We start from the raw sequence: 14317 nt of genomic DNA on the forward strand, positions 1-14317 counted from the left end.
ACAGACATGGCACTAAATGCGTTAGTAGACAGCCGCCATCTTGAAGCAGTAGACTTTTTAGGACGGCTCTGTTGTAGAGAACCTTCCTAGCGAACCTAAGTAACTTTTTATATAAAATACTTCTAAATCGGCAAAATCTTGACTTGAATCTATCTTTAAATGATGAAACAGTTTTAAAACTTTCATTTGTCGAAAGTAGAGAGAAGGGAACTAATGCAATAATGGGAGCAATTCTAACAACTTTTAACAGTTGATTCAGGCTAAAGAGTAAATTAGGGTAAAGAATTGGGCTCGGGCCAATTGTACCAAAAACCTTCACAAAAAACTTCACATAGTGTGGCCAATGTTTTTTTTTTTTTTTTTTTTTTTTTTTGAGGAAAAAAAAAAGTAATTATCACCAATTACTTTGCCAAGTAACTAATTACTCTTACATTCAGGTAATTGAGTTACTAACGCAATTACTTTTTGGGAGAAGTCATTTGTAACTATAATTAATTACTTTTTTTCAGTAAGATTAACAACACTGGTTGCAAAAGAGTGGTGGGATGGTGTGGACACACACATATAGTTAAATTCATATATAGTTACCAGTAATTGGAAATATACAGGGGATTGCTGTACACAAAAATGATAAAATCCAAAAGTTGCATTATAAACATGAGCCAAATTCCTTTAAATGCAGATTAAAGGGCAGGTGTGATGGTGGTGCGTTTAGGGACATCATATTGGAAGATTAGCGTACAACAGTGATTTGTGGCATCACTCTCCTGTTCGTACGCATGTACTCACCAGTGACGACTATGTTTACACACAGAGAGAAGAGATAGAAACACAAAGATAAAACTAAGCAGCCATCATCACATTGGATTAACACAAATCTAGCAGTTAGCTAGCCAGTCGACACATTGGAGACTACGCACGAGTTTTGACTTAATGGCCATAACATAGCCTAGTTCACACCCAATCAACAATGCGAGTCAGTCTCCAATGTCAAACACAATCAGCTGAAAAATGAAGGAACAATGCACAAATGTGAGTGAGGCATCAAAGCTGCAGCACCCAGAGGTTAATGAGAGGTTTACCCAAACACAAGACTTCAATTCAAAATCACTGATGTCCCAATTAAAATGGAATTTAGTAGATATGAAATTGTAATTTTTAATATAATATATATATATACTCTAAATAAAAAAATACCTTTCGATTACAGTGAACAAAATTATTAAAGTTATCAATAATAGGAAATAGTACCTTTTCTCGTAGGCACCGTCTAACCGTCTGCATTACTCCAACACACTTATTATCATCAATCAGGGAATTGTATCATTTCTTGAATTTACTGTTTGACTGTTTGTAATACTCTAACACACCCAATATAAAATAAATAGCACTTATACCATAGTTTAAGGAAAACATACAAGATAAACAACGCCTTCTTATCATGGAAGCCCAGGGGTGAAAGTGGCTAGAATTTCTTGCCGGAACTCCCCGACGTGAAGGTTGCCACAGAGCCAGAAATTTTATTTATTGATTTTTTTTTCTTTCCTTTTTTTTTTAGGGAGCGGGTCAAACCTCTTGAACTACTGAAATGCATAGAAAACTGTTTTAGCACAGTTATTTCTATAAGACATACAAAAACTGATTTTCATTCAAAATTGTATTTTATCAATGATTTGCAAAATAAAAGTAAACAAAAACAGCAATAACCCCAACCTCCATCTTCTAATTTTTATTTAACTCTCATTTCCTCACATACTTCGTGCCAAATCTCAATTTTAACTACTTAAGAACATAGGATGTATATTAAAATTGGAGTAATGTAAAGTGATGTAAATATTTACTTTTTTTTTTCTTTTTTTAAATAATAAAGATATACACTCAGAAAAATAAGTACAAATTACTTACATCATGCAGAGTGAAATGGAATATATTTTGAAGATCGTGCAAACATTGACTTTTTTAAATCATAAGGAAATGAATAAGTAGCCTAACATAAATGAACAAATGTAAGTCCAAAGTGCACACTGACAGCTAAAATGCTTTGAACCTCCCCATCAGAGCAAATAAAACTATGATAAATAATCCTCCTCAACTCTTTCGTTGCTCTTAAAGATTTGATCCATTTTATGTTGCGTTGGCCTTTTTTTGGTCGCATCAATTCAACAACCTTTTTTTTGCTGTTCCAGAAAACATGCACATTTGAACCAATCAGAGCTAACTATCTCTGCTGATCACATGCCGTCCATGGAATAAAATAAATAATAGATATTGGTGGAAACGAATTACGCTACACAAACAGTTTATTACGCTTGTTGTTCACACTTGTGTATGTAAATCTGATGTTGGTAGATTGTTTTCTTCTTGGAGATGAAATGCATGTGTGGCATCTTAGCATTGTTTTGTTTTTTTTACATAGCGTTTTGACAATTGCCGTCGTATTTTCGGAATCAAAGCACCGTGTACCGGAACAGCATTCTGGCTCTGAATCTTATACCGGTACTGCGTTCTGGCCCTGAATCTTATACCGGAACTGCGTTCCTGACCGTTCTTGCCCACTTTCACCCCTGCGGAAGCCCAACGTGTGCGTCATGCAACTAACTGAGCAAGATTGACGCTGACAAAGCCACATCTGTAATCAGTTCTCCTGGACAGTCCAGAAAAAATGGCGGGACAATCTGTCCCAACACAAGGTACACCGGAGAACGTCCGTTATCCAACTGATAACACGACTGACAAGACTCCAAGAGCCCCTTTGACGCTGAGGTGGCAAAATCCACAACCCCCGTTGCCCGGAAAGCTCACGAATCCTCCTGTCCAATCCACAAACAGACAATAATCCTAAACACACCCTTCTTCCTGCCAACAGTCCGCTCCGTGAGAGCCTTCAAAGGAATGTTTAACGAACGCGTAGTGGGAACTTTTGTAACATTTTCTATTTGAAATGCTCGTCGTACATGACGACAATATTCTTCATTCTACATACAATATGAGGCAATAACAATAGTAATGCACAGACCCTAAGGACACTAATTTTAATCAGATTACTGGTTTGGAAGTATAATGCGTTAGATTGCTCGTTACTGGAAGAAATTCATCTGATTACACTAACGCATTACTTATTAATACGTTCGTGACAACACTGAATATAACAATATTAGTGAGCAAATGCAAAAAAAAAACAAAAAAAAACCTGAAATTGTACAGGAAAGTTAAATATTTTAAAAAATATATGAAAAAAATATAAAACACTAAGGAAAAATACCAAACCAACAGATTAGGGGCGACCTGCGAAAGAAAAGAACAGAAAAAGAAAAAAAGTAGGAAAAAAATTCAATGCGTATACATTCCTAGAACATACCTACCGAATTTCTTTCTGATCCGTTCTTGAATAATGGAGAATTAGACAATGAAATTCCGCAATTATTAATCAAATTAATCAGCCGACACAAAAAAATGAATAAAAAAAATCTGGTTCCGAGGATCAATACGTATACTTCTCTAGAATATACCTACCAAAGATCATTCTGATCTGTCTACAAATAACGGATGAGTGGCCATTTTAAATCCGCAATTAGTAGATATTTAACCCAGAGACAAAAAATACATAAAAAAAAAATACGGCTCCAAAGAGCGATGCAGATACCGGTTTAGAATATACCGACCAAATTTTATTCTGATCCGTTCACGAATCACGGAAGAGGGGCAATTTTAGTTAGTGTCCTTCCCAACAACAACGAAGAAAGTGAGATTTTTAGACCTCCCTCCTTTCGGTTAAAAACATTGCTTTCTGTATCTTATTCTGTATGTGTTCATTACGTTGAATGGACGTTTTTCACATGAGATCATCTTGTGTTTGGGTAACATTGAATCACATGATGGGAGTGAGGAGGTTGACACACCCACCATCTTGTTACAGTGTATCCTGCCTGTTAAGGATATCTGAAACAGTAAGGCACAAATACACGGTTTGTGTGTGATGGGGCACAAACTGTGTTGTGTTTAAGGTTATCAAAGGTGGAAACCAGGAAGGAAGGACAGCAGAAAGGTCACACGATACACAGCGACTCTTTCATGACAGGAGTTAACACTACGATGAAGTGTCTTCCTTCATCTCGCCATATGAGAGGAGAAGGCGACGCACTCACCTCTTTTTGAATGCCGATGACATAAAATGTTTTCCCTTCAAACTTGAGTTTACTGACATCGGCCCTGGACCAAGAACACATGAGGATCATGTTAGATTAAACCACAGAGAGAAGATAAAGTCTAAGATGTTGGATTTTTAATCACACAATCCATCTATAGTGTTTATCGCGGGAGGGCTGAGTAAAGCAAGTGGAGTACAGCATATATAATGATGCTGCTTGGCATTACTTGCCTGGTAAGGTACAAAAACTATCACCCAATTGTTTTGGCAGCCCTTTTAATTTTTGTTTTAGTCTTATGGACGAAAATACTTATCAGTGTTAGTCATATTTTAGTCATTTCAAAATGTTTCCGTCTTTGTCTAGTTTTAGTCGACGAAATCTCATACAAATTTTGTCTAGTTTTAGTCGACAGTTACTCAAAATGTGTTTGTCCGTAAAATTACAAAGTTTAAGTCCAAAAATAAAGGTTTTCAAACATTTCGAATGAACATTGATAGACGAGCACACATTGTAGCATCAACAAGGACAATGCCAACTTTGTGATGATAATACACACTTAGCAGGAAAAGCAGTACATTATTTTCATTTAAACCTACCTAGAAGCCACGAACTGTGTGTTAAAAAAAAAGTCTGATCGTTTAACATCCTCTAGACCAGGGGTCGGCAACCTTTAACCCTCAAAGAGCCATTTCGGCCCAGTTTCCACCATAAGCGGATTTTATGGGGGGCCAGCCCACCCCCCGGTGGCCGAAAAGTGTCATTGCATGTAACTGACTACTATATATATAAGTTGTAAAGCAATAAAACTGCAACAAAATGAATGAAACGAAAAAAAAAACATTTTTATAATGGGTCGAAATTATTTTTCGAGCACCTTAGACAGTCATTTGCATTGCATACAATTATATATATATATATATATATATATATATATATATATATATATATATATATATATATATATATATATATATGTGTATATGATTTTTTTCTTTGATTGAAAATATTTTATTTTTTGATTGAAGCAACTTTTTGCGGGATTGAATGATTTAGACACAAATGTCCTAATCATAATATGACCCAAACACAAAAAGGATTGCTTCAAAGAAAACTTTTGATGAAAAATTAAGTGTTCAAATGCAAATTTTTCAATCTCAAATATTTTTTCGCATTCAAAATTTTTTTTCTATGATTGAAAGTTTTCTTTTTTTTTGATTGAAGTGATTTTTTTTTTGAAAATCTATTTTTTCTGAAGCAATTTAGTTTGTGAGTTTGAATAATAAAGAGGAAAATGTCCTTGCCAAAATGTGGCCCAAACGCCAATAAACATTACTTCAATCAAAAAGTTGCTTCAATCCCCCCCCCAAATATATTTATATATTAATTAAAAAAAACAGCTTTCACATTTATTTTTTTTTAGTTTTTGCATTCAAACACTTTTGATTGAATAATAAAGACACAAATCTACCTCCATATGGCTCCGCCCATGGGATACAATTTTTGACTGGGGTAACTACATTGGCACGACACCGGCGGGCGTACCAAATTCAATGGATGACAATCTTGGCGAAAAGTATTGCCTAAGCAGCCTGATTTAGAATTCCCCTCAAGAATGATGGGAAACAAAAAAACGCTCATTGTCAGCTTATTATTTTAAATATTCTTGTAAGTTAATTTTATTGCTGACACTGCGTTTTGGGGTGATCAATATGTTGTGCTCCCCCCTGCCCCAAAAGTCAAACTCCGCCTATGGTTTCCACAGAGAAGATAGCACAGGGAGTCGCCCGCACGATTGTATATTCTGTGGTGCATATTTGACTTAATGGAAGCGTTTAACCTTTTACTAAGTAGAATAAGTGCTCACTTTAATTACATGTTTGGATTCACCAACTATGTAAGGTCACAGTTGCCAAACAGAATGTGTACCCTCAAGTCGTCGTACCTTTTCATACAATTGTATTTATAGAACACTCACACGATATGAATTCACCCACTATATAAAGTCACGGTTGCCACTGGAAGACGTACCCACAAGAAAAAAAGAGCCCGTGAATGCCTCTTAGGCTACGTTCATACTACAGGTCTTAATACACAAATCCGATTTTTTGTCATATCTGTTTTTTTGGCGTGCCCGTTCAGACTGCCTTTGTCCATTGAGACCATTCAAGTATTACGCATGCACACTAATTCGCAGTCCGACAAGCGCTGAGCAAGACCACCCGCATGCGCAGAAGCATCAAAACAAAAGACCACACATGCTGGCTATCATCCGTCATTCCAGGGATATCATATTTTACTTTTTAAAAAAAGGACACATAACAGACATAAATAATCCCAGTTTAGGTTTATATTCAAAGTATATGGATCGATAGCATGCACGCACTGTCCGTGCATGTCACACACACATACGCGAAGTTTGCCCCGACTCTCGGCCGTGTAAGCAATGTTGAAATATTGCTTATATGGAGCAGACAGAAAACCGATCATTCTCAGGCTTATCCTCAACCCATTTTTATTTTTTTTATGATTGTTGTCAAGTCCGACCCTTCCTAAAAAGCCGTGTTCAAGGCAAGCTAGGCGCTAATAACGCACAGCTGCACCGCTACGGTGGCGTCTCTCTCGCTTTTTGATGACGTAATTGCTGCATGAATTCCGATTTGAGAGACTGGATAGTACAGACCGCCACGACAGTCTGGAAAAATGTGGCCCAGATCGGATTTGAACCACATACGAAAGTGACCCAGATCGGATTTGAAATGGTCCAGTTCTATGCAACTTGTCACGTTCAGACCGTCAAGTTAATGCCTCACTCGAGTCGGAAAAACACGAAAAAATCGGATTCGTGCATTAGGACCTGTAGTATGAACGTAGCCTTAGTGAAATATGTAAAGTCACGGCTGTGACGCGAACAGTGTACACGCAAGTATTTGTTTGATGAATGGTGCAAAGATTTGTGGGTACACCTCCCGATTTGCGACCGTGACTTTACATAGTTGGTGAATTCATGACCTGCCTGAGTGTTCCGTAACAAACAAACAAAACACTGAGCCTGAGTTGATCTCCAGTATAGTGTTTATCCTTAATAGCGCTGAAGGTGAGCTGGAGACAGTCCTAAGTCCTAACTGATTTAAAATGAGAGACAAGCTACAACAAGGACTATTCTCCAATTTGAGGGCACAAAATAGACAAATATAAGCCGTTACAATCGCATTTATACGAAAAAATAGTTTTTGAATCTTCAATGGGCCTTGTTGCAAAGAGAAACAAGAAGAGGAATGGTAAATGGTAAATGGTGTTATACTTATATAGCGCTTTTCCACCTTTCAAGGCGCTCAAAGCGCTTTACACTAGCCTGGGAAGGCTGAGTAAAGCCAGTCGAGTACAGCATGTATATTGTTGCTGCTTGGCATTACTTGCCTAATAAGTCACAGTTGCAACACAGAAGGAGTACCCTCAAGTCTTTGCACCTTTTCATACACTTGTATTTACAGAACACTCACGCAGGATATGAATTCACCAACTATGCAAAGTGACAGTTGCCACTGGAAGACAGACCCACAAGACTATGAGGCCGTGAATGCCTATTAGTGAACTATGTAAAGTCACGGCTGTGACTCGAACGGTGTACACGCAAGTCTTTGCAACTTCCGAGTGGCGACCGTGACTTTACACAGTTGGTGAATTCATGACATGCATGAGTGTTCTTTAACAAACACACAAAACACTGAGCCTGAGTTGATCTACCTACTAGTTCTTAGCTAAATCTAGCAAAAGAGAAAAAGTTTAATTAAATATTTGTTTATTTAATATAAAACCCTGCCGCATCGGAGGATTCAAAAAGCTGCGGGTTGCTGACCTGTGCTCTAGATTTACTGACTAGAAAGGCCAAGTGGCTCTGCTCTAGACTGTTCAGTGTTTTAAGAGGATGCTCGCCATTCTGAAGCTAATGCGAACATGAATGCTACGCTAACACTAGGAGTTCATTTAGCGTCAGATGATCACTCACCACAGTCCTTTAAAGACTAAAGCAACATTGCCTATGCTCTCTTGCCAAGACAAGAAAACTAATCGTACCGTGTTTCTAAGCAAGCAAGATGGAGCGCAGCCTATAGCTTGAGATACATCCCAAACTCTGGTGAGGAGGGAGAGGAGCAGCTTATCTAACATGAGTGAAACGACTCAAACACTGCTAAGATGCAAGCTGACATACTCCACATACAATATGAAAATGTCACGCATTGTGAACATATGACAGAAACGATGTCGCATTTTCGTCTCATTGTCGTCTCATCAGACGAAAACCGGCATTCGTCATCAGACGAAAACCGGCATTCGTCTCGTTAAGTACTAGTCTCCTGAGCCACGATTTTATCTCGTCATTGGCACATCATTGTCGTGAAAAAATTGTTTACCGACAAAATATTTTCTTCATTGTTGACGAAAACAACACTCCTATCAACAGAAAGGTGTTAGTAGGTAGAGTGGAAAATTTGAAAGCTGAAATACAATGCAGACTACAGTATAATTTGTTTTTTGCTTGCTTACAACTTTATAATAAAGGCACAAGGAATTCATATTTTCTTTACCATTTGAGAAGATGGATCCTCTTGTTTCCCTGGAAGACCACAAAACCTGTCGCTGTGAAACCGAGAAACGCTGTGGAACCAGTGAAGTCCTAACCACAATACACACAGGCATGTACTCAGGATTATCAAGCTATGAACAAAGGATACAGCAATACCAGATAGATTTAACACAAAGAAGTGCACACTACCTTGCATGGATGAGGGTCAACTCCATATGTTTCAAGGTTATGGGCCCTTTGGAGCATGTTGAGTTCTGCTAAGGCAGCACATTGGCCCCTGTGTACGAGAGGAATTAGACATTATCAAACTATTATTATTATTTATCAACCATGAATCATACAAAACAAATTGTTTTTTTGTTCTTTTTTTACTCGATTTGACATCACTCAATGTTTTCATCTGATACTGAAGGTTTCATGGCAAGATCAAGAAAAGAAGCAGCTGGGAGATCAAATTGAGACGCATTTGAGATCAACACAAGATCTCATAAGTCCCTTTCACACACTCCGAAACACCGGGAATATCGTGGGATTTAACCGTGCAGCAGTTGTATGTGAAAACAATTTCCCGGGTCGACTGACACTGACATTACACGGATATTTCAAGGGTCGCGTCCTAGTATAATGTCTGGGACGGTGTGCGTGAAAGCAAGCGTTAAATTCCCGGGTCACAGTACGATGGCTGATGACGTAAATATCATGGCGGCCGATTGTCACTTCTTCCCTCTCCGCAGTAAGACGAAAAGCGGTAAACAAACATCGCTATTGTTAGGTTTTGAGTTGGTTATCTCCGAGTGTGTCCCTGTGATTGCCCATTGATTTCACCTGTTGTGCCTGCTCCTAGTGTATCCTCCAACCTGCATCCTCCTGTGCCACCCACCTGTTCCTCGTTGTCTTGTTACCCCTTATCTGTGTGTGTATATAAGCTCCCAGTTTCTTTTCACTCCTTGTCACGACATTGTCAATGCGCATGTCCACGTTCATGTTAGCGTTTCCCCCAGTTCCTCGTGTTCCTCGTCCTGCTTTGAAAGTAAGTTGATTTGTTAGCCTGATATTTGTTTGTTAAGAATTTTTGGATCGTTTTGTTGGTACTTTGTTTTTTTGTTGGCATTAATTAAAACATTATTGCACCGTTTTTTCTGCCTCACCTCTATTTCCTTGCAATTGGGTCCACACACACCGACTGCCTGCCCGCATTCCCTGACAGCAATTATCAACATAGCAAGCTGGAAACAGCTAAATTCAACTGAAAACATCACAAAATTAAATTGCTACGCGATCGTAGAGCCAAGGAAGAAAGTCCATCGTCCATCTTTGGAAATGTGTGGTTTATTTTGTTGCTGACGTTAGGGTCCGCTATTGCGGAAACAGGGTTGTACTTCAAAACAAAAAACAACGGAGGGATGCGTTCAATGGTTTATTAAACAAAAATACGCGCGATCGATGAAAAGGGGAATTACACAAGGTGTCCGTGACAGTAGAACCGAGGACGAGAGTCCATCCTCCATCTTTGGAAATGTGTGGTTTATTTTGTTGCCGATGTTAGGGTCCGCTACTGCGGAAACGAGGTTTTACTTCAAAGCAAAAAACAACAGAGGGATGCGTTCAATGGTTTGTTAAATACAAAAATGCACGCGATCGCTGAAAAGGGGGAATTTCACAAGGCGTCCGTGACAGTAGAACCAAGGAAGAGAGTCCATCATCGGAAATGGTAAAATACTTGTATAGCGCTTTTACACCTTTCAAGGTGTTCAAAGCGCTTTACACTACATTGCCATCTACCTACTGGTGACGCAGCACCAGGAAATGTGGGGTTCAGTATCTTGCTGAAGGATACTTAGGCAAGTTCATCAGGGTAGAGAATTGAACCCACAACCTCTGGGTTGGGGGACAACTACTCTACCACTGAGCCACGCCATCCCCGTGTGAATGTGTGGTTTATTTTGTCAGGATGATGTTAGGGTCCGCTACTGCGGAAACAAAGTAGTACTTCAAAACAATGGAGGGAAGCGGTCAAGGGTTTATTAAATGCAAACTAAAATACACATGATCGCAAAAAAGGGGGGAGTAACACAAAGGGTACGTGACAGTAGGTCGACGGGGATCAATAATACTAACCTAAGCAGCGGGCAGAGAGCCGATAAGACAACAAAACACTCAAATACCAGCACAACGTAGGGGATTTCAAAACAAGGGCGGCAGAGGTGTCAAATGGTGCCAAGCAAGTTAATATCTCGTCACCCTTCTATTCGTGCCATCGAACGATTTCTCAACACCTTCTCATGCAATGCTCACTGTGAGACTTAATTCTAATGAGACAAATTTGAGAAAGCTGAGAAAACCAAACTAGTCTCAATTGTCGCTGATTCACTTAGAGATGTAAATGAGACATGAACAAGATCTCATCTTCAATTTTGCTTTGCTACCGGTTTTGACCTGCACGTCAGTCTCAAAGTCAAGCCAGTCGTAAACATTTGTTTATATGCAGAGAAAAGAAAAGTGTAATCGGAAATACGTGAGACCTTAAAAGCACCGTTCTTAGCTACGAGCTATGATTGCCGTCATTGAGACCCAGCGGGGCAGAATGCGGTTCGTGTCAATGTGTGCTCCTGCGCTGTTGACAAATGAGGGATTTGTCTTTGATGCTTAAAAGCTGCCAGTGACAAACCTCGCAGGCTACAGCTCAGCTATAAACAAACACACAAACGCATCCTGCAGGAGTGGGATAAGAGCATCTTGTGAATTTACCGCGTCTGTGCATTGAAGACAAGGGGACAGAATGGAATTTCGTGTTTTACTTCACATCCTAATACACCACAGTCACTGATTGTGACTTTGGAAGTAATGTGAAACTTTAGACCTGTTCAATCAGTAGACCTTGCTATGAGGCGACCGCTTCTAAAAGCAAATTTTCTGATCCCTGCACCAGTTTTTACGCGCCTTTAATCAAATTTCACACCGGCTAAAAATAGATTCTTCCCTCCAGTTTCTTTCAAATAACTTGCGCTGTTCTTTTAACATCAACCATATTCTCCCATTTTCGTTTAGTGGCTCTGCTGATAAAAAGGCTTTAAAAAAACATGACACAGAAATCATAATCTTTCTTGCCTGAGCTCAGTCTTATGTATATCCATGATCTTCCGTTCCAATTTGAGCGACTGTTTGGGAAACAGCCTAAAGTCTCTGATATAGTCGGACGGATGCTCCTCCGGGTCGTAGTCACCCAGCTCGGCTGAAAAGAGACAAAACGGTTGAGATGACACACTGCAACAAAAAGCACACTTGGGGCTCACATGCTTTATCCTGTCCAGTCCTACAGGTTCATTTTGCATGGCCCGTGAAACAAGGGCATAGGTTTGCATAGGAACGGTAGGGACAAAACACTACCAACTTCTCAGGATGCTCAAATTGTCCCAACCAACTTTTAAGCAACCTTATTTTCATTATATAATGTGTTCAGTTATATAGGTCATTTAGATTGTCTTCCCATATGTTGTAACGATAGAATTGACCCTACCATTATTAAATGAATTATTTTCAGACTTACTTTTACTTACCCCTTATGTTCACTTACATTTACCCCTTTTTAATGAAAGTAATAGAGTTGGCATTAGCATTACGATAAACTGTGAACTTGCTAACCTGAGTAGGAAGCTGCTTAGGTACAGTAGAAGTGTCCTCCTGTATGTGTTTTCCACTATGTTAATGATATTTAAACTGTTAGAAAAAACAAGTCGCACATGAGTATAAGTCGCACCAGCCATAAAATGCCCAACGAAGAGAAAAACATATACAAGTCGCACCGGAGTATAAGTCGCATTTTTGGGGGAAATTTACTTGATAAAATCCAACACATAGACAGATACAGTGGGGAGAACAAGTATTTGATACACTGCCGATTTTGCTGGTTTTCCCACTTGCAAGCCATGTAGAGGTCTGTAATTTGTATCATAAGTTCTCTTCAACTGTGAGGGACGGAATCTAATACAAAAATCCTGAAAATCACATTGTATAATTTTTAAATAATAAATTTGTATTTAACTGCATGAAATAAGTATTTGATCCATTACCAATTAGTAAATATTTCGGCTCTTAGTTCTTTTTTAAGAACCCCTCTTGTTCTCCACTCATTACCAGAAGTAACTGCACCTCTTTGAACTTGTTACCTGTATAAAAGACACCTGTTCACATGCTCAAACAAACAAACTCCAACCTCTCCACAATGGCCAAGACCAAAGAGCCTTGTAAGGACATCAGGAATAAAATAATAGACCTGCACAAGGCTGGGATGGGCTACAGGAAAATAAGCAAGCAGCTTAGTGAGAAGGTAACAACTGTTGGTGCGATTATTTATATAATGGAAGAAGTTCAAGTTGATGGTCAATCTGCCTCGTTCTGGGGCTCCATGCAAGATCTCACCTCGTGGTGCATCACTGATCATGAGGAAGGTGAGGGATCAGCCCAGAACTACACGGTGGGACCTGGTCAATGACCTGAAGAGAGCTGGAAGCACAGTCTCCAAGAAAACCATCGGAAACACATTACGCCGTCATAGATTAAAATCCTGCAGCGCACGCAAGGTCCCGCCGCTGAAGCCAGTGCATGTCCAGACACGTCCGAAGTTCGCCACTGAACATCTGGATGATCCAGAGGAGCAATGACAGAAGGTCATGTGGACTGATGAAACCAAAATTGAACTTTTTGGTCTAAACTCGGCTCGTCGTGTTTGGAGAAAAAAGAAGGACGAGTACAACCCCAAGAACACCATCCCAACCGTGAAACATGGAGGAGGAAACATTTTTTGGGGCTGCTTCTCTGCCAAGGGTACAGGACGACTGCACTGTATTGAGGGGAGGATGGATGGGGCTATGTATCGCCAGATCTTGGCTGACAACCTCCTTCCTTCAGTGAGAGCCCTGAAGATGGGTCGTGGCTGGGTCTTCCAGCATGACAACGACCCAAAGCACACAGCCAAGGCAACTAAAGAGTGGCTCCGTAAGAAGCATCTTAAGGTCCTGGAGTGGCTTAGCCAGTCACCAGATCTGAACCCGATAGAAAATCTATGGAGGGAGCTGAAAGTCCGTGTTGCCCGGCAGCAGCCCCGAAACCTGAAGGCTCTGGAGAAGATCTGCATGGAGGAGTGGGCCAAAATCCCTGCTGCAGTGTGTGCAAACCTTGTCAAGGACTGCAGGAAACGTTTGGTATCTGTAATAGCAAACAAAGGTTTCTGCACCAAAATCAATTTTTGTGATGTATCAAATACTTATTTCATGCAATTAAATGCAAATTTATTATTTAAAAATCATAAAACGTGATTTTCAGTTTTTTTTTGTATTAGATTCCGTCCCTCACAGTTGAAGAGAACTTATGATACAAATTACAGACCTCTACATGCTTTCCAAGTGGGAAAACCAGCAAAATCGGCAGTGTATCCAAAACTTGTTCTCCCCACTGTATGTCATCTTGAAAGGCAATTTATTTAATATAGAAATACAATACAGAACAACATGCTGAATAAGTGTACAGTGTACAATGCATGAACAACGAAATGTGAATATACTGTAATATACGCAACGGCTCGGTC

The 14317-nt window shown here is 39.5% G+C and overlaps 1 protein-coding gene across 2 annotated transcripts in view; it reads right to left on the bottom strand.

Annotated features, from left to right (window-relative positions):
- Nucleotides 1–14317, bottom strand: part of frmd3 (FERM domain containing 3) — a 181103-nt gene that overhangs the window by 51492 nt on the left and 115294 nt on the right. The window contains exons 6-10 of one of the 2 annotated variants that reach the window (XM_057832493.1): nucleotides 11842–11965; nucleotides 8923–9010; nucleotides 8735–8823; nucleotides 4146–4209; nucleotides 3904–3939 (exon numbers count right to left, since the gene is read on the bottom strand). In XM_057832493.1, coding sequence (XP_057688476.1) covers nucleotides 3904–3939; nucleotides 4146–4209; nucleotides 8735–8823; nucleotides 8923–9010; nucleotides 11842–11965 — 401 coding nt within the window. The remainder of the gene's footprint in view (nucleotides 1–3903; nucleotides 3940–4145; nucleotides 4210–8734; nucleotides 8824–8922; nucleotides 9011–11841; nucleotides 11966–14317) is intronic. The other variant, XM_057832494.1, reaches the window with a different exon arrangement.

This window comes from Corythoichthys intestinalis, chromosome 3, assembly GCF_030265065.1.
Source record: "Corythoichthys intestinalis isolate RoL2023-P3 chromosome 3, ASM3026506v1, whole genome shotgun sequence".
In the NCBI taxonomy this organism is placed as follows: domain Eukaryota; kingdom Metazoa; phylum Chordata; class Actinopteri; order Syngnathiformes; family Syngnathidae; genus Corythoichthys; species Corythoichthys intestinalis.